We start from the raw sequence: 26,503 nt of genomic DNA, 5'->3' as shown, positions 1-26,503 counted from the left end.
CATTTGAAATTAACTAGAAATATACACAGAGGCCAAATTATTTTAGTTAGTTGCGGTAATTTTGTAAATGGAAAAAATTCACTGGAAACCTCCGAAGAATTGAAGATTGTGTGCCTTTGTACATACGAGTAAAGAGAACAGACAGAAAACATTATTAAATTCAGTCTTGATTTACGTGGAAGTTACAATTCACTAATCTAATAAGGGTGAAAAATTAAAATGAAACAAATTCCTTAAAAAGTAATAAAATACACTGTAAACCCACAGTTAGAGATTTCATTGCCATATAATTCTGTACATCTGAAGAACATTGGTACTCAATCCTCTGTGTAGCTCAGTCTTGGTGAATATAGTAAAAATGTATTATCTTGTAGATGAGCTAAAGCTGAACTCCAGGTAGATATAACATAAAATAATGCAGGTCTGTGCTCAATATTATTTTTTTTATATTTTAACCAGCATCAAGTACCGGCTTGGTACCAGTGTCCTGTAAGCAGAGGTAAAAAAACACAAAGGCTTGAAGTTACAGTGCCCAGTGGTAGACTTTGGGCATCTTGAGGCCAACACCTTTATATAGAAACCTTAATGTATGAGAAGAAAGTTCCCTATGAAACCTGGCAACCTATACTCCTGTTGTAGAAAATGTGTTTTTTAAATCTCCAGCCACAAAAAAGGTTTCACCAGTATACCCTTTATTTATACAAATGTTTTTTCTTCAATAGAACTTTCTCTTTTAGTTTATGCTTTGTGAAATGTGTTGTATATAGACCATGTCAAAGTCCATAGTAAAGTAAATCATTCCTTTTTTCTTGTGGGCAACTTATACTCTCCTAATGACCAACTGTGATCAATCGGTGCAATCTATCACACACCCTACCTAAAAGTAAATACTCAGATAAATAAAATAAATCAACCTCCTGTTGCTTGTTGAACACCAACACAGTGAATCTCACTTCACTATGTGAATATATTCATTATAATAATAGTCCAGCACAACTCTCTAGGCTACCCACCCTTCTATCAATGATAAACCAATATCCTTTTGGAAAAATATATACAAGTGTTCACTAAACTTAAAGTCCATAAATATTCAATCAGTGAACATAAATAAATTCTGTGAATATCTTCTCCTTTGTCAATGTTCGGTGCTGCTCCATCACACCAGGTGAAAAACCTGCTCACCTCAAAATGATGATAAGCGCTCATCTAGATGTTTCCAATCTCCTCAATCACAAATACGGATCTTCCTCTTAACTCCTCTCACCCTCCATATACTCAGACATCAAGCAGAGGTGGTCTCATGTAACAGAAAGACCAACACATAGTGCTCTCCATATAACACTTTATTGAATCCACCACTAAAATTGCACTTGCACATATAAAACATAAATCGCATTAAAAAGGCGGGCGGAGAAGAGGCTTGTTTGGGCACTTCCACCCAAAGAGGATGACGTACTTCCGGTGTCTCTATAGTCCATTTGATGAAGGAAAATGGGGCTATAAAAAGGTTTAGAGAGAATGTCTCCCCACCTACTGAGGAAGCCTTGAGAGGCGGTGCAACGCATCTAGGAAGGATGAGCCGGAATTGTCACCATCTTGCTGGTGAGCTGGATGTGGACACATTTTTATGCAATTTATGTTTTATATGTGTAAGTGCAATTTTAGTGGGGGATTTAATAAAGTGTTATATGGAGAGCACTATGTGTTGGTCGTTCTGTTACATGAGACATCTGATTGATGTCTGAGTATATGTAGGGCGAGAGGAGTTAAGAGGAAGATCCATATTTGTGACTGAAAAGTTTGGAAACATCTAGATGAGCTCTTATCATCCATTTTGAGGTGAGCAGGTTTTTCACCTGGTGTGGTGGAGGAGCACTGAACATTGACAAAGGAGAAGATATTAAGAGAATGTATTTATGTTCACTGATTGAATATTTATGGACTTTAAGTTTGGGGGACACATATATTTTTTTCAAAGGATATTGGTTTATCATTAATAAAGGGCGAGTAGCCTAGAAAGTTGTGATGCACTATTATTATGATGAATTTGTACTCTCCTGTTTGCGGTCTGCTCTAATGTATAGAACCTTGTTGTCCAGAAACCTTAGATGTTGTTTCCTTATAGAATTGTGTTACAATGAAATAGCAGACCAATTTATATGAATAAAATCATGGCATTAATCCACACAATGAAACATATAATTCAGCAAGCACCAATTGAAAATAAAATGTTGATATCTTGGAGATGTACTGGGAAAAAAAATTGCAGAGAAATTAAATTTCATCTTAAATATTGTTTTTGTTGGTGTTTGACTTCCAGTGCTTTATTTTATTTTCCAGAATCAAAACTAAGGACATTAAGGAAGAAAGGTCTATAGACAAAAAGGATCACAAAGCAGTTAAGCCTACAACCTCTGAGAGTAAGAAAAGATCGAACCTACTGACGTCCTCATTAAGGCGGCAATCAGGATTAAAAAGGTGGGAACAAGATTATTTAGTTACAATTTCATCAAGTTCATCAAGGACAGTGGCATTACAACAGACAGTTGTTACCAGTGCAGGTGTTCCCATTTGAAGATTTCCCTTGTTCCTGTGATAACTGTTTGAATTTCACCACTTTCAGTGGTCACCAGGACATTGTTTTCCCTACTTATTTGTAATTGGCTGATGGGACATTAAATCCATGTAAAGGTATAATTATTTTTTTATTAAAATAATATACATTTTTTTCCTCTCACTGCCATGAACCACAGTGGGGCTCAGGGTTGGCCTGTTATTACCAACTGTGCATTCTGTGCTTGCTGGCAAAGTGGTATCATTCAGGAGGTGCCTTTTTCATTCACTGTATACTTACCTCTCGTACCTGGTTATTATCCTTTGAATTGTTACTACCGTTGCATTATCTGTTCTTGCCATTGTTCACAGGCTCTTTAGTTTTCTGTGCCGCCTCAGCTGCCCCCTATACTGTAGACCCTTATTTGTATTTTGTTATTGTGACAGACCGCCTATCACCGTGACTGGTCAGAGACCTGCTTCCTCGCCACTAGGACACAGGGCCAAGGTGTTATACCCAGGCATTGCACCCAAGACTAGACTACACTAACTTAGATGCCAAACTGGAACAACTTTATTGAACAGAAATACCAATTTTTAAACACTTCAGGAATAGGGGCAATCCCCACATGAACAATAAAAACGAATATTATACATTATGATAAACATCCCACAATGGTTTGGTAACAAGGTAAAGTGGACATAATACTAATCACATCTCCAGGAGGACTAACAGACAGAAACAATAGGTGACTCAGTTAACTCAGTTAACAATGGGAATGCACACCTAAAAGGCACACAATAGTAGAAAGACAGTAAACACATAACACCTTAATAAACAGGTTAGAGCAAGAGCCCTCAGCCTCGGGTTTCTTTGAGCTGACTATATCAATATCTTCTTAGAGTCTCTGAGTCTAGGAAGGGGGGGTGTTGAAGCAGTCAAGGCTGGCTTGGGCACAAAGACCCCAAATCTGTATCCTGGTCCTCCAGTTCTCAGAGTCTGTGTGTTTTGGAGAGACATGGACTTGAATATGAAGTAAACTACTCCAAATGTCCCCCCCAGGCACACACCTCCCAAAGAATAAAGCCCCCTCAGATGCCAGGGCCATGGTCAGTAGGCAAGAGGCTATCCTGCAGTCCCCTCTAAAAGCCCCTGTGACTTTTGGTATTGGTTTAGCAAATGGTATTGCAAAGAGCGACCCCAAACCTCCTCCTCTCCTGCCAGTGCTCTCCGCTCCTCCTTTTCTTAAGTGCCCTCATAGCAAGGCTTTAGGACTTGGTCTGGTGCTCCCACATTCATCACACATAACCATGATCTAAAAATATATATTTGATGTCTGCATAATTTTGTTTTTCCATCATCTAGCATAGTTAAATACCAAATTTAGACTTACCTCCACATGCTGCTTTTCTACACCCTTAAAGTGTCAATAAACCCACATCATAAAAAACTATCAATATATGCTGTTTTACTTGCTGTTCATACTCACTCATTCACTATGGGATTAGTTTTATGCATCCTGCAAAAAAAAAACTGGGTAATATTGCTGGTTTCTATCTCTGCCTCCTGTCCATGTTCCCAATGCAGATGGGGATTTTGCAGAACAGTTTTGGCAGCTACTGCACATGCTCAGTTTTCAGTGAGTTTCTGTGCTGAGCATTCCTCCCTATCATATCTGAGCTGCCCATGTGACTATGGAGTCACACACATGGACATATAAACAGTGGTAAATGACAGCTCATTTCCTCTTTCCTCCTCCATGCCCACAAACCAGCTAAACACAATGGGGGTGGGGGTGGGATATTACATGTAGATTGATGGAGGCTTCACCTCCCTGTTACTCTATTGCTACTACTATTAGGAATTCTATTATTACTCAGGCTGGAGGGGAGTGACATAGCCTGTGATTGGCAGAAATCCGTGCACACCATGTTATTGCCAAGAAATAGTAAAGATTTTATTTCAAATGTATATTTGTATGACAATTTAAAACAGTTTATTGCTATTATTTATTTTTACTCTGTATCTCAAAGGCTGTTTTTTTTTTATTTTGAACTTGTGACCAGCAGCAGAGGACTAGAAGCTCCTCCTGCCACTATTTCCCTGTAGACAGGCTGGGAAAGATCTGGGTCATGTGACAGCTGTATATTGATTAGGAAAATAGTACTTAGATTTTTTTTTATTAAAGTAATTACAGTGCCATTATCCACGTACAGAAAGGGAAGGGACAATGTAAATTAAACAGTGTGTGTTTACTATCACTTTAAGTGTTGACATTGGTACTTTCCGCAGGAGCTGCTGTCAGTCAAAGACCTTGGGTGGGTCTTTGGTTATCTTTGATGTTACAGGCTGACTACAGTGGACTACAGGAGTGCATTGTGTCGGCATGCAGAAGCATGCACAGCTGACTGACAACACTGCCACAGTAATCAGACCCTGTGGATAGTGTTGTCACCTACTAATTGGAAGAGGAACATGCTGGCAGGATCAACAAGTATTTCAAAATGACTTGTAAAAAAAATATAAATAAAAGGCTGGAAAGTTAGATTGGTGAGAGGGTGCAAATAATAGCCATCATACATTTGTTTATAAGCACCTTAATATTTACATATAAAAGACTGAGTCAGTATGTAGATAAAAGTCAGTAAAATGCAAGGCCCGCTTACACTGCCTGGTCAACTTTCCCTTTATTAGTTGTAAAATGTCCCCCCATCTTCTGCCTGTGAAGTCTATGCAAAGATGACATTACACTGCTTCCCTTCAAATCCTGGGCAATGCAGAGCAGATGAAATCTCACAAGAAGATGCTCTTGCACTGGACTGGAATATCTTCTTGCAAGATTTCGCCTGCTCTGCATTTCTTAGGGATCTTCCCGAAAGGATGGTGCTATCACGATCATTAATGTGCAAGAGAAAGTTAAAGTAGATACATTTAAAGTGTTACTAAACCCACAACAGTAAAATCAGTCTGTATATGCAGTAAAGCATATACTTACTGTGGAACTTAAGGGGTTAATCCTCCGCATTGTGTAAAAAGGCTGTTTGATCCTTTCTTCTCTGCCCCTCCTCTTGTTAAAATGACCACCTGATACAGACTGAATCCCTAGTCACATGCACATAATCAGTTTGGTGTGTATTGCTAGAGAGGTTTTTTTTTCTTGGGAGAGCGCATTTGATCAGCACAGGTCCAATCAGCACTGTCCAGACAGAGGTTCAGGACTTTCACATCCTTCTAGAACAGAAAGAAAACTCCTCCTACAAGCTTTAACCAGTGTTGTGTTGCAGTCACAAGACTTCTCTAACTGCTGATGAGAAAAGGTATTTAGCAGTTTATGTTTACTAAAATAATTGCACTTCCATGCTGTGTGTACTGCGGGCGACCAGATATAGTGAATGCAGGGTCCTGGGCAGGGGTGGACTGACAACTCATGGGGTGCCCGGGCAATAGGGGATCATGGGTTCCCTGTGTCCTTGCCCAAACTCAAAAAAGCCTATGAAAAAGGTACCCGGGGCATCTCATGGGGCCCCTTACTGACCCTGGGCCCTCGGGCAGTGCCCGAGTTTCCAAATGGTCAGTCCGCTCCTGGTCCTGGGTTTAGTATCACTTTAACTTAAACCTACTAACAATAGTTGATGTGTAAAGGGGTAGGGGGCTGGGCAATTTGAGCGGACCTTGCATTTTACTCCACGTTAAACCATTTGTACAAAGAAATAAAGACTAAATGAGAATAAATGAGATGCTACCATCTGGTCCATTATTTCATAGGCGTTGGATGCAGCCATTGAGTTGAGTTGTCCTTATGAACTGTAATATGTCTAGCACTCAAGGCTAGACTAAAAAAATGGCATGATCATTGCCCAAAGATTAACTTTGATTGATGTGGAGCAAAAACAGATGGTTATAAATTGAACAGATAATGAGCGGCTGCCTGTGATTTGTTTAATTTCTTCAGGCGTACTCCTCCTCCCTCTCATTTAAATTTGGAATTTTTAAGTTGGGGAAGATTTAGAAAGAAAAAAAAAGAATATTCATATTATTGGTAACAAAGATTCACTCTTGTTAAAAGGTAATTCAGAACAGATGTGACATTCATGATGGTACATCTCCCACATCTAGGTATTCACGTAATTATTTTTCTATCTAATTTCACTTTGAGACGTACCGAGATTTCAATCACATTCTGTAATTCAATTCCTGGAAAATAAATGTTCAAGGAATGCGAAGGCGCACTGGCTTTTTATGAATGATTTGTTGTGATTAATAAAGTGTTTTTAAAATGGCAAATCAATTGTTGTCTCGGTATTATAACTTATATAATCAAAGACTATACAGTTTCATTCTTTGATTTTATAAGTTAAAATACCAGTAGGTATTTTCTAATACAGCTGCTGGCATAGTAGGATCTATTTATATATATTTATAGATTTTTTTTATTTATCCATATTGGCTCAGACTCAATTGTGGTTTTCAGTATTATAACTACTTTAAAGGAATTTCTAATAGTAGTAGCAACAATTGTTATTTAATGCTTTTATTTACTATTACCATTAGACTGGATGCAGAAGCCCCATACCTTGATACTGGGACTGCCAAAACCAATATTCAGGCCAGATTTAGAAAATGTTTATTAGATGGGCGTCTGTTTCTTAAAGCAGAACTACACTGCATCTGAGCACCACAAACCAAAAATTATGTTTATTTAATTTTTAATATGCAAAGCAAACTCCCCCACCAATCCATGTCTCAATGCTATATTTTGCTGAAAAATCACTTTGAAGAACAACCCCTAGCATTTCTGGCCATGGCCATCTTGAGTAAGGCAGATGATTCATGTAGCATTTACTTCCTGGAATCCATCTGCCCTTTGCTCAGGCATACAGGCAGGGGGTGTGCTTAGCTGAGAAAACCCCTCCTCCACTCCTGAAGACATCTGGGAAGTATGACATAATTTGCCTAACCATGGATCCTAGGAAGTAACTGAAAAAAATTAAAAAAGCCATTTAAAACAAGTAAATATTAAATACTTTCCTATCTATTTACTAATACTAGCAGCATAAGTATTCACAAGTTCTTACTTTTGCTGTGTAATTTCCTTTAGTCTTACTGTTACAGTATTTACAGTGTTTCATGGATTATATTATGGTAAATAGTAAATGTGTCATTTTTAACAAGACTATATGGAGCTCTGTTTGTGCTCCCTGTAGAGTTTGTAATGGCATTGATCTCTAGCATTTCTCATGCAGCATGACCACAGTCTCCAACTGCTGCTTTAGCATCTTTAGTCCTTAACTTCTCTAGTAGCATACCTGTACATTCTATATAACTAAAAAATGTTGCGCTCCCAATCTCTAACAAACATTTTTAGTTATATGGTCTTTTTTACACAGTTTGAGTATGTGAAAATGTTAGCAATCCAGAGGAATATTTTAGTGGCTCGCAAGTTACACACACATACCTGTACATTCTGTCCGTCTCCTATAGTATTTCTGCAGTTTCTGACATGTCCTGTGTCTGTTGTCTCTAACCATCTCTTGTAGTATGTTCTTAGTCTCTTGCTATCTCCTGTAGTATGTTTGCAGTCTTGCACTGCAGTCTCTGCATGCCATAGTTCCTTCTACTTACCTCTGCCTGGCTTCTGAGTCCTGTAGTGACGTAAGGGTCAGAGAAAGGAACATTTGGCCTCAATAGGAAACACAGGCATATGATACTCCTGGAAATGTTGAATGCCAAAGAGGCTTACGGAGATTGCAGCACTAGAATTGATGGGAGGCAGGGGACTGGATATACTTGTGGGTATACTGTTTATTTTATTGCACGGCTAGTGCTTTTATATCTTTCTTCTTATTATTATTATTTGTGCAGCACTTTACAACATGAGGGCAGACAGCAAAGTTACAATATAATTCAATACAGGAGAAATCAGAAGGCCCTGCTCCTTAGAGCTTATAATCTAAAAGGGAGGGTCAAGCGACGCAAAAGGTAATAACTGTTGGCATGAGCTGAAGGAGAAAATAAAAGTTGTTAGATGGGAACAGGATAGGATTCTCTGAAGAGAAGGGTTTTCAGAGATCTCCTAAAAGTGGACAGAGTAGGAGATAATTGGACAGATTTGGGTAGAGAGTTCCAGAGGATGAGAGAGGCTCAGGAAAATCCTGGAGGCGAGCATGGTAGGGGGTGACAAGGAAGCTGGAGAGCAGGAGGTTTTTGGAGAAATGAAGAGAATGATTTTGTTGGTATTTTGAAACTAGATTAGTGATGTAGCTGGGGACTGAGTTGTGGATGGCTTTGTAAGTTATTGTTAGTATTTTGAATTTAATTTGTTGGGTGAATGGAAGCCAATGGAGGGATTGACAGAGAGGGGAAGCAGACACTAAATGCTTGGTAAGGTCGATGAGTCTGGCAGCAGCATTCATGATGGACTGAAGGGGAACTAAGTAAGCCAATGAGTAGTCAAGGCGAGAGATGAAGATCCATATCTATCTATCTATCTATCTATCTATCTATCTATCTATCTATCTATCTATCTATCTATCTTTTTATATATTCTGTATATACTATATAGGCACCATATATTCTTACTATCCTATCATAATGCCAGTTTATTTATTATTTTCTAATGACAGGTATAGTATATGACTTGGAGTGAAGGTTAACTAAAAGATTTATGAAAACTTTGTAAAAGATAAGTGCTTGACAGGTATATCTGTTTTAAGGAAAGGCAGAGGGCGTCTGTCCCAGTGAGAAATATACTTGTTATCTTGACACCAGACTAATAACTTGCCTTCCCCCCCTAAAACCTCATGTCTAGTCAAGTATATTGGTTTAACATTACAACACTTTACATTAATTCCCTGTCAAACCAGCAATGTGAAATGTTTGAGAAGGTCTCTAACAGGATTTATACCAGAATTTATCTGCTCTGCTATGTAACTATTCCTTCTAAAAAATGTATAGTAGATGTGGTTCTAAATATAGGCTTGTGCCTTTCATCTGCAGTAAAACGCCAGGGGCCAAGTCTGAGGACTTTAGCGAAAGTTCTACAGAGAGTGAAGAAGACGAGGAGCAGCCAGAACGGCGTCAGGAGGGTAGCACTGATCTGCCATCAGAGTATTGGCAAATCCAGAAACTGGTGAAATATTTAAAGGTAACTCTTATGGTAAAGTTTATGTCAGGACAACATAAAGAAGTATGCTATAATAAAATATGATGTATTGAATATTGCATTTCTGCAATGCATGTATGTTTTTCTATGTTTTATCAATATGAAGACCCTGCAAGTAGAGAAAAATACCTGATGATTTGCCAGAAAGGTACTCAACTACTATGTCCTGTTGTAACCTGAAAACACACAACATTTTTGTGGACTGAGTGTTGTCAGCCCTGCTCAACTGCCTTTTGCTAAACTACGCAAATCCTGCCTTTATCCTATGTTTGCAAGACAGAGACTTAATATTCAGTAGTCGAAGATTATGACCAGGAGGGCTAATTAGACTCCTTGAGATACCAGAAAAAGGTGCACAGGACACAGGAAAATGTGTTTCTGTCAGAATTTTAATACATAGGTCAGTAAAGAATGTGTGTCTGAGTGGGGACAGTGGATGCTATTGTTCACCTCTTCTTTAAATTCGCCATTAAAATCTTCTTGCCATGTTGTTTCTTTAGCTTCAGTACTTTGGGGTTAATTTACTAAAGACAATTAGGCTGTTCACTTTGCAAGGGAAGTTGCGCCAGAGGTTAGTGAATGAATTGAAGCTCTTCTGAGGTCCATCTTCAAATTATGTACAAGCAAAAATGCTGTTTGTTTTTCATTTTCCTTGCAAGTGATAGGATATTCTTTGCAAAGTGAAAATGTAATACATTCAATAAGCTCAGCGATAACTTTCCTTTGAAAATACAACTTCCCTTGCAAAGTGAGCAGCCTATTTGCCTTTAGTAAATCAACCCCTTTGATGAAATAACCTGTCAAATGACACTTAAGTAGCTTTGGGGGAGATTTACTAAAACTGGAGCACGCAGAATTTATTGCACCTGTGCAGAGCAACCACTCAGCCTAATTGAACATGGTGAAGTTAGTAGCTGATTAGTTGCTATGCACAGCTGCACCAGATTCGGTGTGCTCCAGTTTTAGTATATCTCCCCCATTGTCAGTAACTATACCTATATTGCATGGTTTGACATTGTGGTTACACAAAAACAGCAAAAATCTCACAGTTCTGCACTTAGCTTTTTGTATGTAAAGTAAAACTTAGCCATTGATGTAGTTTTAAGTCATACTGGTACCTAATAGGACACTGGATGATGATGATTTTAACAGTCTGGTGAAGGGGATATGTGGACATATTGGGCATATCTGAGGAAGTCTGTAATTGTAATTGTAAAATTAAGAACAACTGACCTCCATGGGAGGGGGATGGGGGTACTGGGGGTGTAGGCAGTTTCCCTGCTGATAGCTGAACTGTAAAAAAGTCCTGGCAATTGGAGCTGTAAAAAAAAAGCAACTTGACAATGTTTATCAGCAACACTACTCAGCTGCTAAAACAGAAAGATAAAAAGAAACATTGTTTCATTTTGTATCTTTCTGTTTATTCATCTACAGATCAAAGGAATGAACTTAAATCTGCAGTCAGCTAAAAGCAACCTGTCAAATAAAAAAAAGGGGTTTTTTTTGTGTTGTTTTTTTAAATTAAATGCTCCTCTATTTAACCCTTATTAACCCTTAATTTACTATGATCAGCTATAAATACCTCCGTTTTCTCCATCTCCGTTTAATTATTATTTCCCTGCTGATTTGTTTTGTTCATTTCTATTTTTTAAACTAATAATAATTAAAACTTTTTTGTTTGTTTGTTTTGTTCGTTAATATTATTACACTGTTAACATATATTGACATGTTTCACATTGAAAAACGCGCAAAATTATAAAAAATAATTATAAATAATAATTTCGTTTGTAAATAACTTTTCAATGCTTTGTATCAGAATCATAATTTTAGTGTCATTTTAAACTGGACAAATTACGGAATAAAATGCGCACTTTTTATGCGCAGTAACACTGTTTATTTTTAAACTAACTGCTCAATAAAATGCTTCTTTTTTAGTTTTGTTACATTTAGTTGTCTAAGGATTATGCAAAAAATATCATTGTTGCAAGACAATATTCACAAAAGGAAAGCCTTGTTTGTCCATTAAAAAACAATATACAATATGTATTACATTATCTTAAGTAATGACAAAGTTATCGCCTAATAAACACGTCCATAGCAGTATGTAATGTATGTAATAATTGCTCTGGTCCATAAGGGGTGACAGGTGTGAGAGCCAAAATAGTTAAGGAGCCATGTCCTTAACAACTGATCACTCATTCAGCTGTCAGCGGGGTTCCCCTGCTGACAGTTGAAGTGTACACAAACAGTTGCCAGCAGTTATCGGTAATTGATATCGGCAAGTACAAAAAAAAAAGTATCGGTACTCGCTGTAGAAAAATTGGTATCAGTGCACTCCTGTTTATTACAGGTACTTATAACACGCCATCAATTTACTGAGTGCTGTACAGGGGCGGACTGACCATTTGGAAACTCGGGCACTGCCGAGGGCCCAGGGTCAGTAGGGAGCCCCATGAGATGCCCCTGGTACCTTTTTCATAGGCTTTTTTGAGTTTGGGCAAGGACACAGGGGCCCCATGATCCCCTATTGCCCGAGGGCCCCATGAGTTGTCAGTCCGCCCCTGGTGCTGTACATATATATTGTACTCTCACACTAGTCCTGCCCTCAAGGATCTTACAGTCTAAGGTCCCTAACTCCCATTCATACACATACTAGGGTCAATTTAGACAGGAGCCAATTAACCTACCATCATGTCTTTGGAGTTACATGCTTTAAATACAAAGAACCAACTGTACTGTTCTTCTTTTAGCCACTTGCCCTCCAGAGGATTTAACCTCCTTCCAGACCAGGCCATTATTTGCGTTACGGCGCTGCGTTACTTTAACTGACAATTGCTCGGTCATGGAACGTTGCACCCAAATTAAATTTATGCCTTTTTTTCCCCAAAAATAGAGCTTTCTTTCGGTGGTATTTGATCGTGTGTAGGGCTCACACACGGCATGCATGCACCCCCTACCCGGAATGATTTTGCGCATCCGTGCCGCCCTGTAGCAGTATTTCTGCTATAGGGCCGCGGAACCGGCTGATTCAACAGGATGTCAGTGTCAATGATGAACATATTTAATATTGAAATTTGGATTTAATTTAAAATTAATTTAGGGAATTGGTAGTGAAAAATATTTTTTAGACTCCATAGGATTTTTCTACCAATAAGTGTAAAAGAGCAAGTGATAACTTTTACATGTATTCAGAATTGTAGGAGGTTTTATTTGAGTTTGGATTTCTGTGAAAACATTAATATAAATTGATGTATTACATTTTTATGACTTGGAAGAACTGGAAAGTTGGAAAAGAATGTATCCTAATTTTCATTTTCTTCTGCTCACAGTTTGTTTTGACATTGCTAGCAGCGCTCATTAAAATACCACACAAAATACAGCCCAGAGTCAGGAAAGCAGAATGATAGAGAAAGACATAATGGGCCATGTTTAACAAGAACAAAAAATTTAAAGATCTTTGATATGTATCACAGAAATAAGTATAATATTTCACTGGTCATCATCTTAAGGTGAAATCTGATCAGCTACTTGGGCTTAGTACTTAGCACTGATCTTTACACTGAGCCTATACTCACCTTCCACTTACCCCTTAAAGGCATTGTACACTTTCAAATGTTTTTATTAGTTTTAACTAGGTATTAAGTATAGTCACATTCTCTGTGTTGTTTATTTGCCTTACATTGTAAGGATGTGCTCACACATCGCTGCTGCAGTTTGCAGTGTTACATATAATTGATTACCCTATGTTCATGTATTCATTCACATAGCTTGTCCCTATTCTCTAAAGGGACAGGCAAGTTCTTGTTCTAGATCACACAGCGTCCAATTCATGCCTTGCCATTTCCGCTGTGTTGCATCACAAATGTGGTAGTTCTCATGTGATGAAAACACATATATTCCAGCATGGTGATCTCTCCTTGAATGCTATGCCTGCTTGTGTCTGTGTCAGATCTAATTACTGCACCTGCACCAGTGCTGGACTGAGAGACCCTGGGATTGTGGGATATATAGTTTTATCACAGAAAGTGTCAGTTCCTAGACTTCACACAAAGGTCAAAGTGCCAGGCTGCATGCCTCATGTTTGAACACAAGCAGAAACTTCTGCCACAAGAATGTGAAGTTTTATGCAGGCCATACATGGTTTGAATTCCAAACAATTTTTCGTCCGAAAAATCAAAAACGTTGTTCGCACGGTAATCTGATGGTGCCTGTGACGATCGCGGCGTCAGACCCCTGACATTCTCACAAAAAATCGTGCCCGAAGGACTAGCCAATCTGAAACCGTGATGTCAGGTGCGTAACAATGCCACGCCCAGCTGCACCCTGCACAAGATTTTCCAGCTCACTGGACCTCCAATCGATGTACTGGCAGCCTGAATATGATTGGTAATGGGTAAGGTTAATTACGCAATTAACCCTTCACACTGCCACCACCTTTTTGTACAGAGAAAGAGGAAACTCGGCGATACCAGCAATAACACTATAATGGTTGAGATAATCGTCTGTATAGCACTGTCACTACAGACAGGTTATACAGAGGGTTACACAAACACAGTAGCGCTCTTTTAGAGGCAGGAATTCGTAAATTGCATTAAGGAGCTTTAGAAACAGTTCAACGCTTTCAGAAAGAAAGATTTATTACTAAAAGTTCAAAAGGGTGCAATAAAAATATTTACAGAAAAAAGATGTAACCAATATATATATAAATATAAAGAGAACAACAGCACAGCAAAGAGGTAACAGAAAGGAGGTTAAAGGGTTAAAGTACTTGCCAATCAGCCTTGGGTTAAGCAGATCAAGTTTCAGAGCGAAAGGGCACGATCTACCACAGTGGTTCTGATGTTAAAAGGGAGAATTCTTCAACTTTTTTCTCTTAGGCCTGAAAGCCTATTTTGTAGTCCCCCAGCAGGGGGTGTCTCTGAAGTCAAGGACAAATGCCTCGTTTAGGGAGGGATCGTCTGGGCGGATACCTAAACTAGAGCCAAAATCTCTCATAGTTCATATTTGCTCATAACTTTTCCTATGCACAAGTAACATTCCACCCGCGGGTAGATTAATATGCAGACACGTCTGAGGAACAGTTACAGTGGGGATCAAAAGTTTGGGCACCCCAGCTAAAAAATGTGCATAAAGAAGCCAAGGAAAGATGGAAAATTCTCCAAAAGGCATCAAATTACAGATTAGACATTCTTATAATATGTCAACAAAAGTTAGATTTTATTTCCATCATTTACACTTTCAGACTAACAGAAAACAAAAAAATGGCGTCTGCAAAAGTTTGGGCACCCCGCAGAGTTAATATCTTGTACTGCCCCTTTGGCAAGTATCACAGCTTGTAAACGCTTTTTGTAGCCAGCCAAGAGTCTTTCAATTCTTGTTTGAGGTATCTTTGCCCATTCTTCCTTACAAAAGTCTTCCAGTTCTTTGAGATTTTTGGGCTGTCTGTCACGCACTGCTCTTTTAAGGTCTATCCATAGATTTTCAATTATGTTGAGGTCAGGAGATTGTGAAGGCCATGGCAAAACCTTCAGTTTATGCCTCTTGATGTAATCCCCCGTGGATTTTGAGGTGTGTTTAGGATCATTATCCATTTGTAGAAGCCATCCTCTCTTTAACTTCAGCTTTTTCACAGATGGCATCAAGTTACCATCCAAAATTTGCTGAAATTTTATTGAATCCATTTTTCCTTCTACTCGTGAGATGTTCCCTGTGCCACTGGCTGCAACACAACCCCAAAGCATGATTGATCCAACCCCATGCTTAACAGTTGGACAAAGGTTCTTTTCATTAAATTCTGTGCCCCTTCTTCTCCAAACGTACCTTTGCTCATTCCAGCCAAAAAGTTAAATTTTAACCTCATCGGTCCACAGAACCTGTTTCCAGAATGCATCAGGCTTGTCTATATGTTCATTTGCAAAGTTCAAACGATGATTTTTGTGGTGAGGACGTAGAAGAGGTTTTCTTTTGATGACTCTTCCATGAAGACCATATTTGTACAAGTATCTCTTTATAGTGGAATAGTGTACCACAACTCCAGTGTCTGCCAGATCTTTCTGGAGGGATCGTGCAGTCAAACGTAGGTTTTGAATTGTTTTTCTCACAATCCTGCGAGCTGTTCTGTCTGATATTTTTCTTGGTCTTCCAGATCTTGCTTTAACTTCCACTGTTCCTGATGACTGCCATTTCTTAATTACATTCCGAACAGAGGATATTGACATCTGAAAACGCTTTGCTATCTTCTTATAGCCTTCTCCAGCTTTGTGAGGGTCAACTATTTTCAGTTTCAGTTTTCTAGACAACTGCTTAGAAGAACCCATGGTGCTGATTGTTGGGGCAAGGTCAGATGAGTCTGGGCATTTAAAACCTTTGAGATTGACATCACCTAGTCTTCCCAGATGATGATTGAGAACAATCCATGACACTGGCAGGTCTCAGCTTTGCAAAGGGGGCAGTGCATGCTATAAATTCTGCAGGGTGCCCAAACTTTTGCAGACGCCATTTTTTTGTTTTCTGTTATTTCGAAAGTGTAAATGATGGAAATAAAATCTAACTTTTGTTGACATATTATAAGAATGTCTAATCTGTAATTTGATGCCTTTTGGAGATTTTTCCATCAATCCTTGGCTTCTTTATGCACATTATTACAAATTTTTAGCTGGGGTGCCCAAACTTTCGATCCCCACTGTACATATGAAATATGACACATATTTGAAGAGTTCAAGAGATGTAATGTTCTGCTGTCCTAGGTATTCCAGTTAGGGAGTGTTACCTATCAAACTGTTTGTCTTCTTGTGGGCAATCTGAAGATAGGCCTGGTTTTTATGTACAGTGGGGATTGAAAGTTTGGGCACCCCAGATAAAAATTTGTATTAATGTGCATAAAGAAGCCAAGGAAAGATGGAAAAATCTCCAAAAGGCATCAAATTACAGATTAGACATTCTTATAATATGTCAACAAAAGTTCGATTTTATTTCCATCATTTACACTTTCAAAATAACAGAAAACAAAAAAATGGCGTCTGCAAAAGTTTGGGCACCCTGCAGAATTTATAGCATGCACTGCCCCCTTTGCAAAGCTGAGACCTGCCAGTGTCATGGATTGTTCTAAATCATCGTTTGGGAAGACCAGGTGATGTCAATCTCAAAGGTTTTAAATGCCCAGACTCATCTGACCTTGCCCCAACAATCAGCACCATGGGTTCTTCTAAGCAGTTGTCTAGAAAACTGAAACTGAAAATAGTTGACCCTCACAAAGCTGGAGAAGGCTATAAGAAGATAGCAAAGCGTTTTCAGATGTCAATATCCCCTGTTCGGAATGTAATTAAGAAATGGCAGTCATCAGGAACAGTGGAAGTTAAAGCAAGATCTGGAAGACCAAGAAAAATATCAGACAGAACAGCTCGCAGGATTGTGAGAAAAACAATTCAAAACCCACGTTTGACTGCACGATCCCTCCAGAAAGATCTGGCAGACACTGGAGTTGTGGTACACTATTCCACTATAAAGAGATACTTGTACAAATATGGTCTTCATGGAAGAGTCATCAGAAGAAAACCTCTTCTACGTCCTCACCACAAAAATCATCGTTTGAACTTTGCAAATGAACATATAGACAAGCCTGATGCATTTTGGAAACAAGTTCTGTGGACCGATGAGGTTAAAATTTAACTTTTTGGCCGGAATGAGCAAAGGTACGTTTGGAGAAGAAGGAGCACAGAATTTAATGAAAAGAACCTCTGTCCAACTGTTAAGCATGGGGTTGGATCAATCATGCTTTGGGGTTGTGTTGCAGCAAGGGCACAGGGAACATCTCACGAGTAGAAGGAAAAATGGATTCAATAAAATTTCAGCAAATTTTGGATGGTAACTTGATGCCATCTGTGAAAAAGCTGAAGTTAAAGAGAGAATGGCTTCTACAAATGGATAATGATCCTAAACACACCTCAAAATCCACGGGGGATTACATCAAGAGGCGTAAACTGAAGGTTTTGCCATGGCCTTCACAATCTCCTGACCTCAGCATAATTGAAAATCTATGGATAGACCTTAAAAGAGCAGTGCGTGACAGACAGCCCAGGAATCTCAAAGAACTGGAAGACTTTTGTAAGGAAGAATGGGCAAAGATACCTCAAACAAGAATTGAAAGACTCTTGGCTGGCTACAAAAAGCGTTTACAAGCTGTGATACTTGCCAAAGGGGCAGTACAAGATATTAACTCTGCTGGGTGCCCAAACATTTGCAGATGCCATTTTTTTGTTTTCTGTTATTTTGAAAGTGTAAATGATGGAAATAAAATCTAACTTTTGTTGACATAGTATAAGAATGTCTAATCTGTAATTTGATGCATTTTGGAGATTTTTCCATCTTTCCTTGGCTTCTTTATGCACATTAATACAAATTTTTATCTGGGGTGCCCAAACTTTCGATCCCCACTGTAAGTCTCTCATATTCCAAGATATGAGACATAGGGGGAAAAATGGATTTTAAAAGTGTTATCTAGTCTCTACTCCTCTGGAATGTGTTTGAACTCAGGGGAAGGCTTGGGTTATCTTTTTACGATGTGCTAGATTGCACAGGTTCTTTGGACAGCGAGGCCCCAGCTCCCTTGGGGGTTTTATAGCTCGTGGCTCCCTGCTGTGCTCTGGCCTCCTGTGACACTGCCAACACACAGGCCATATGTCACTGTGGCTGAACAGAGAGGAAGAATGAGAATGAGGGGGATATGTTTGTACAAGATGGAGGATCCTTTGCCAAGATGGAGATTGGAGCCAAAATGGTTGAACCGCGTCCATCCCTGTGTGTACGCTTGCTACAGTGCCATCAATAATTTCGAAAATCAGCCGACCAAGTCATAAAGTTCACCTCATATAACAGGCAAAACTTCTGTTCCTTCCAGGTCATGACTCATGCGCATATTCTTTTTGGAAAAAAACGATCGTACGATTTGACCATCATTGAGTCGAAAATCTGTAGTTTTTCACAAATTTTCCAACATGCCCGATCGCCAAAAAGGGGAGGAACCATGAAAATCGGCCGGTGCCATTGACCCATTAACATCATTCTTAGGTCAGATTTTCGGACTAAAAATTGGTTGAATTTCAACCCATGTATGGCCGGCCTTACTCTGCTTTAGGCTGTGTGTACAGGGCAAAAAATGATGCCATGAAAGTATATGATCAATGCATATATTATGCAGCTAAAAAACACAAGATACAGGTGGGAAGGCTTATAATACCTTTAAAATACATGGCTACCCCCCACCTTGGTATTCCTGCACCCCATAGCTCTTTTGTTAGTCCCTGAACTAGCTGATGAGCTGGGATATGACTGAAATGACCAATGACAGTCCTTACAATGCAGACAGGGAAAGGGTTTCCCAATTCAGTACATAATTAATTACATTTAGTACATTATAAAGTGTATAATATACTGGCCAGCCAACATAATGGTTGGATGACAGGACCACTTTAAAGTAGATCAGTAATCTTTTAAATTGTATTGTTTAATCATTTACTGCATATGTATAACATTTCTTATGTGCACTGCAGTCAGGCAGTACACAGCATTTTTTCTACTTACATTTTCCGAACCTTTTCCTGACAGCCGTATGCATGGATGTGGCCTCACATAAGTGGGTCTTTATCTGTGGGGCCGCATATATGTGTACATGTGTTTGCGCCGGGAGCGTGCTACACAGCGCACTTCCAGCTCAGAGACCAGGCTTTCACCGAGAGCCCTGGGTCTCGTACTAAAGATCAGGAGCTGGGAAGTCTAGTACCCAGTCACCTGATTGTTGTGATAGCCTCTGACTGGCTATCACAGTTATCAGTCACTGTGGAGCAAACCCCTCTGTGTGTTTTCCAATCTTGAATGGAGAAAATGATGCCTGTTATCTTTTTTCTATGCTAGAAGAGAAAAATGTTAACAAAGAATAGTGTAGGTAACAAAAAACAAATCTGGGTTAGAGTTAGGGTCAAAGTCAGGGTCCATGTTGTTTAGGTAGGTTTATAAAAAAAAAAAATTTTTTTAATTAAGGCTGGCCATACATTATACAATTATCTGGAGATTTTTGGTTTAGATTTACCAAAAACCATATAATAGGAGGACAAACCTAAACAACACTTTCAGTTGTATCCAATTAGGCAGGCCCTTGCACTACACAGTTGAAGGTAAATCTAAAGGAAGTTGGGCAGAAAATTGGAAGATAATTGTATAATGTATGGCCAGCCTAAGTGTCAGTGTGTTTTAGGCAGGATAAAAAAACCCCTAAATGTTCACTATTGTTTCTGGGCCCTACTACAGGTTCAAACAACAAATAGGATACACATATGTGGTATTCAGTTGTCAGGAGCAGGAGAACTTATTTTGGGTTGTTCTCTGGTGGTAGGTCATGGTACAAGTAAAAAACATACAGCTGCATTTATGAAAAGAACATTTTTTATACTACATTATGCCAGTTTTCCTTTGATAAAAAAAGTTATCAGAAGATATCCATTACCTCTGACTATCACACTAATGTGTCATGAATTGTAGATAGTCATTTTTAGCAGGGGTTCCCTGAGACTGGAACGTTATGTCAAGGGTTCCTCTGGGTTGAAAAGGTAGAGAAGGCTGCACTAAGTGGTTCCAATTATATGTACAGCTTTACTAACACAGGTTAAGTTTTCAAAGCTGTGTTCAGGCGTTAGGCTTTGTTTTACCTTACAAAATGAAGGGTTAAAAAAAAACAAAAAAAACTTTCAGGCAACCACTTCAAGTCCAGACACATTTACCCCCTTCCTGTCCAGGCCAATTTTCAGCTTTCAGCGCTATCACACTTTGAATGACAATTGCGTGGTCATGCAACACTGTACCCATATTAATTTTGTAGCATTTTTTTGAGACAGATAAAACTTTATTTTGGTGGTATTTATTCACCACTAGGATTTTTATTTTTTTTGCTATATAAATGAAAAAATCCAAACATTTTTTAAATAAGTATTTTTCTTATAAACTTTTAATAATAAAATTATTTAAAATAAATAATCTTTCTTTGTAAATCTTGACCAAAATGTATCCAGTTATCTTTTTAGTGAAAAATAACCCAAATTAGTTTATAACCAAAAATTATAATTTTTCAAAAATTGTTTTTACATTTTTATTTTATTTTTTTATATTATTATTTATGGGTTTTTTTTTAAATATACCATCACCCTAGCAGTATAGTGTCACATTAGTGACACTGTACTACTTGTAGGGGGTGATGAAGATTTTCTTTTTTTTTTTTTTACACTGATTGCTTTTACACCCATAAAGGCTGTAAAAGCAATAATTTCTTGCAGCCATTGAGAAATACTGTGAGAGCTGTGATTGGTCATAGCTTGTTAAAGCTGTTGTGAATAGCTTTGTGCCATGTGATCTCTGTGATCATTCTCAGATTTCACACGTTGTAAGCAATGATGTCAGAAGTGACCTCTTGCTTACTACTATTCATGTGATCACTGATTGGCCAATCAGTGATCACATGATCGGGACCTCACACAGAGGTCCTGTACAGCGATTGGTGTTCCACCGTGTCTGGAAGACACAGCAGGCACTGGATCGTGGTGCCGCGAGCTCCCAGGGAGCGCGCACAAGCTAAAATGGCGGGTGCTGTTTATGAATGGCAACCCGCCCCTGCACTACTCCCGTCCGGCTGTTTACATACATGGGCCGGACAGGAAATGGTTAAAGTATATGAGATCCCTCTCCTTGTAACATATCATAAATACTTTTTTTCACTTTTTGTAAGTGATCAAATACCCTCTGTTCTCAGTTGCATAAGGAACCTGGAAGAGCTGGAAGAAGAGAAACTGCAGCACACTGGTCATTCTAGTGAATGGCTTTGCGAGGGGGAAGCATGTCAGGACAAGCCTAATCACTGGAGGAGAGCAGGCAAAGTTCTCAGCACAGATAGAGACCTGACCATGCTGTGCTCGCATACCTAGTGTGGTCCTTTTTTAATAAGAAAGCAGAGACACTGGCAGGAACAACAATACAAAGAAAGCATGATATTTTTCATACAAGTAAAGTACATTGTACAGCAGGCACATATCAAGAATATGAAATGTTGGGTTTACATATTATTTAAATATATTCCTCAATTACCACAAAAGATATAAATCCACTTTGTGTGCTACAAATGCCTTTGCAAACCCAGATATTACTTTTTAAAATTAGTGGTGAAATAATTTCTGTGCTGCACATTGCCTAAACAGAGAGAAGAGCTATGGGTGGAGCCCAGCCAGTCCTCCCACTACAAACTGCTTGTAGAAAACTAAAGAGGGCAGATACAAACCAGGCTGTTTGCATAAGGAGAGAGGGCAGCAGTGACCAGTCTGTATTAGAGGAAACTCTAAATTTTCCTCTAATGTTTCTAAATTAATAGGCAAAGTGCAGGCGTACTTTCATGCTGGTTTTTGCACAGTTCTGGAGGGCATACCAAGAATAAAGTGAGAATGCACATGGCTCTTGCATTTTGACAATATTGGGTTTACTTAATAAAACTGCATGGTGCAAAATCTGGTGCAGCTCTGCATAGAAACCAATCAGCTTCCAGGTTTTATTGTCAAAGGTTAATTGAACAAGCTGAAGTTAAAAGCTGATTGACTACCATGCACAGCTGCACCAGATTCTGAGTGCATCAGTTTTAGTAAATCTCCCCCTATTTGTCTAGCCCGGATTTTAGCGTAACAAATATGGTGGCATTGTGTGAATACTAAACTGCAATTGGTTCATGACTGCCCCAGGAGAGTGGCTTTGGCCAAGACCAAGGGGAAATATTTAAGAGCAAGGTAACATTGCTGCAATTGTTCTTCAGAGTACAAAGAGGCTGCTAAAAGTTTTGTCATCTACTCAAGTCCAATAAGTTCCTAAAATAATACGATAGTTTAAAGAATAATATGATCGAGAAATGGTAACCTGTGGCTTTTGATTTTATGGAAACACAATTCTTGGCTTTGCCTGCCACCCTTTGAAAGTACAGAATTGTGCCTTTTAGCCATGCTTAGCAATAACATTGTGTGACTAATCATTTACACTAAAGTGTTCTTTATTCCATAATTCATCTTCTTATTGTAAACAGTAGGAACATATTTCACAGAACAGTGCAAGAGATTTACTTTTTCATTGAGCTGAAGTTTGGAGACAAAACTTTAGACTTTGCTAAATGAGACAAGACAAACATTGATATTAATAAAATAAATTTCCTTAGTCTGGTGGACATAGTTGAGGCAGGTTATATGGTCTCTGGAACTAATTATTGTACAAAACTGTTTGCCATTTGTAATTATGTTCACTATGGAAGAAACTGTCAGGTACACTCTAGTAATATTGTTTTTGGTCAGAGTCTAAGAGGCTACTTTAAACTGCTCAAATATAAAGAAACAAATGGTCTGCATCTGTTAATATGAGATGGAACTTTAGGAAATTAAGGCATACATTTGCACATCAATGATAATATTCCCAGATACAAAATATCTGCTGTGCGCCGCAGTATTAAATTTGGTCTGCAGTATCTCCAGATGACTTTTGTGCCAGAGAAGGCTGCATAGAAATCATACAAAATTGCGTAGTTGGCGTTACCTACAAGGGTGTAGTACTACTCTGCGCCAAGACAGCTCTGCTTTTGTTTCCTTCAAATTCTCTTCCTGGAGAGAGGAAGATATAGATAGGAGAGTAGGGAAACAATTATACAGAGAGGGAAGGGATCTTGGTTTAGCTGGTGTCCTGTAATTTATTTATACACTTTTAGACCTGTTAGATATAGTGTATAGAATAGATTTTTATAGAATATTGTGGATCTTTTTATGGGCTCATGCTGATGTTGTCAAACACTGCATTTGCTATTTAAACACAAATGCCTGCCTTCAAATGGCAAACACAGCAATTGACAAGGAAAGCCTGCGTTTGACCTTCACAGTTGAACTGCATTTCCATAGGACATTCTGAGTCCATAGCAAAAATGGGTCAAACACAGCTTCTGAACTTTTATCTGTACTGCTAACCTGTATTTGACATGCATTCCAACTTCACATCAAACACAGGAAAACAATGTTTGTTGACATGAGACCTAAAGAATGTGTAGCCAAAATGTTTTTCTTTGGTTTTGGATAGAGTAGGAAAGAGTTAAACCAGTTTACTTTTAGATGCCTGTGTACCATTTGTGAAATTTCCCTACACTTCCTGTCCCAGCGATGCAACAGAAAGTTAGAGGAATTTCCCTATTAGACAGCTGTCCCCGGAACAGGAAGATTTTCTGATACTTCTTGGTCTGGAGATAACTCTAAAATGTTGGATTTCCTCTTTCTTTCTCAGTGACAAGGTTTACCAGTGCGAATGGAGAGGTGTATCACCCTACTGGGGACACAGACATCAATAAAAATGTGACCAGGGGACTAATCCTTCTCAGCTCTATCCAAAACAAAAAAGGTTTTGGCCAGAGGTACACTTTAATTCATTGGGCTACTTCTTGGAGAAGTTTTGCCTGCTTGTGGTTTAATATTCATCAATGCTGGGCTAGTTTTAGGATCTGACATCCTCAAAAGAGGAGAGAAATACTACTAAATCTACCAAAAGCTGAGTCATTTAAATGTGAGCTCATTTTTTTCCACCTAACAGAACATATGTCATATTTTCGTTACCCCAAAATGTCGATTTTTGCTGAGACTCTATTCCCTTATGTCCACTGGACGCAGACAGGGTATTGTATGATAATATTGTATCTATGTGTGTTCTATATGTTGTTGCATTTTAGGATGAGCCTTTAATCCATAACTATTTCTATACCTTGTACCTAAAGTGATATTAAAGGCTGGCATTTTTTTTACCTATAATGAAAAAAGAGGATTATACTTACCTGCTCTATGTAAGGATATTACACAAAGTGGCCCCTTACTGCCTCATTTGGGGTCCCCTGCTGGTGTTGTCCTCTCCAGAGTGTGCCCCCATAACAAGCTGTGTACTATGGAAGCACCTCCTGTTATGGGATTTCAACTGGAACCCAGTTGTGCTTCTGCATTGTTACTATTCACCCTCTCACATGCAACCCTGATGAAAAAGTTGCTTTTCCTACATTGTCATCACCAAAAAGCCATCCATGAACAGTGTTGTTTACTTGCTGCTGGAGGTAGTGTATGTAGACTGGAAGTGGCTGCAAAGAGACTGCAGGATATAAACAAAAAAGAAGAAAATAGCGTCTTATTGAAAAATAATAATGACACTGTGTTCTATCATACTAATATCATTCAATTAGGGTTTACAGCTACTTTTAATATTTATAAAGGGGCTGATTTCAGGAAGTACCTACCCTTTCTTGCCAAAATGTTCCCATAGTGAAGACCTTTCACTGTTTCTAGCTGTAAATATTTGGTGTTGGTTTCTCCAATTATTAGACAGGCCAGAACAGTGGACAAAATATGGGAGGGGATTGTGATGGATCTAAAAATTGGAGCTGCATAAGTAAGTATAATATAGTAGCATCCATTTCCCTCCACCAGAAAGAAAACCAAACTACTAGTTTCGGGCATACATCATCTCTCAAAACACATTTACAGTTACTGGCAGTCATCAAATATTTAGATATTGAGAAATAGCAATTTTTGGTATGATTTTCTATCTAGGTTTTGGCAGGTAATGCTGGATGTTGTTGTTCCCAAGAAGCTGGAGAATTGTAGATGATGTAACTATTTGTAAAGAGGAGTGTCTTCTGTTTTCTACATACTGACATCAAGCCTAACCTCAGAGTCAGACTCTTAATAATTTTTTGTGTTACCTTTAAGAATGACAAATTAATTGAAAATCAGACTGTCTGCATTTGTCATGTTGTGATAAGTTGCTTTAAATAACCCAGCTTCCAAAATTTTCAAAGTGAAAACATAACTTAAGCATTTGGCCATACTTGTGAAAATGGAAGCCAATATACCTAACAAGTGTCATGTGTAGCTGGAAAGAGATAGTGCCATACCACAGGCAATCAGGCAATCTGTATTGATGAACTGTTATATCAGCTCACACATGCTTTTAATTATTTGCTGAAGAATAACTAAAGCACACTTGCCCAAGCTAACAAAAGGATTTGGCTTGTGCAGAGCTGGAAAAAAAGTGTTCATGATATATGAAGTTAAACGTTAAGAACTACTCTGGAGTAGAGACATTGTTGGCTGTTTCCGTAAGCCTGAAACTCACTGTTACCATTTCATTTACATGCAAGGGATGTGACAAAGATACCTCGTTTTCTTTCTTGATCATTAAGAGACACAGGATTCAGGGTCAATTGGGTTATACTGCCACCTTCAAGAGGATTTAAACATTGACAAACAAATCATTGCTTTTGCTTCTGCCACCAATGTTAGTTAACATCTTCCATGGAGATTTTCTTTGCTGTTCTTCTACAGTGACGTAGTCACCTCCATCCATCCAAACCTTGTCTGTGAATACCCAAAGCTTAAAATAGAAGTATGGTCAAAGCTCTTTTGCCATGCTTCTCTTCTGAGTCACGGGGGTTCACTTATTTCTGCGCTCCTGTGACCCAGATTCAGCTGACAGCAGGCTAAATTTTGCTGTTGGCTGACCTCACAGAACCAGTCCAGGCTCTGTAGGGATCATGACACTAATGTCAGGATCCACCCAGATGCCTGACCGGCAGCTGGCTCATTCAGCCAGATGCTCCCGTCCCCTCCATAGCCCAGCACTTAAGTGAGTGCCTGAGGGGCAGAGCAGTGAGCCGGTGATGAACAGTTACCTCTCTGCTCAGTGAAGCTCAAGAGTGA

General features: G+C 38.8%; 1 protein-coding gene across 1 annotated transcript in view; it reads left to right on the top strand.

Annotated features, from left to right (window-relative positions):
• The window catches only part of ODAD2 (outer dynein arm docking complex subunit 2), a 202,024-nt gene that overhangs the window by 39,259 nt on the left and 136,262 nt on the right, over window positions 1-26,503 (top strand). The window contains exons 9-10 of the mRNA XM_089693823.1: window positions 2,341-2,478; window positions 9,551-9,698. Of these exons, the coding sequence (XP_089549949.1) occupies window positions 2,341-2,478; window positions 9,551-9,698 (286 nt within the window). The remainder of the gene's footprint in view (window positions 1-2,340; window positions 2,479-9,550; window positions 9,699-26,503) is intronic.

This window comes from Staurois parvus, unplaced genomic scaffold (genome assembly GCF_062004578.1).
Source record: "Staurois parvus isolate SC_StPar_1 unplaced genomic scaffold, SC_StPar_1.0 ptg000636l, whole genome shotgun sequence".
Classification (NCBI taxonomy): Eukaryota; Metazoa; Chordata; class Amphibia; order Anura; family Ranidae; genus Staurois; species Staurois parvus.
This window is presented reverse-complemented; position numbering and strand designations above follow the sequence as displayed.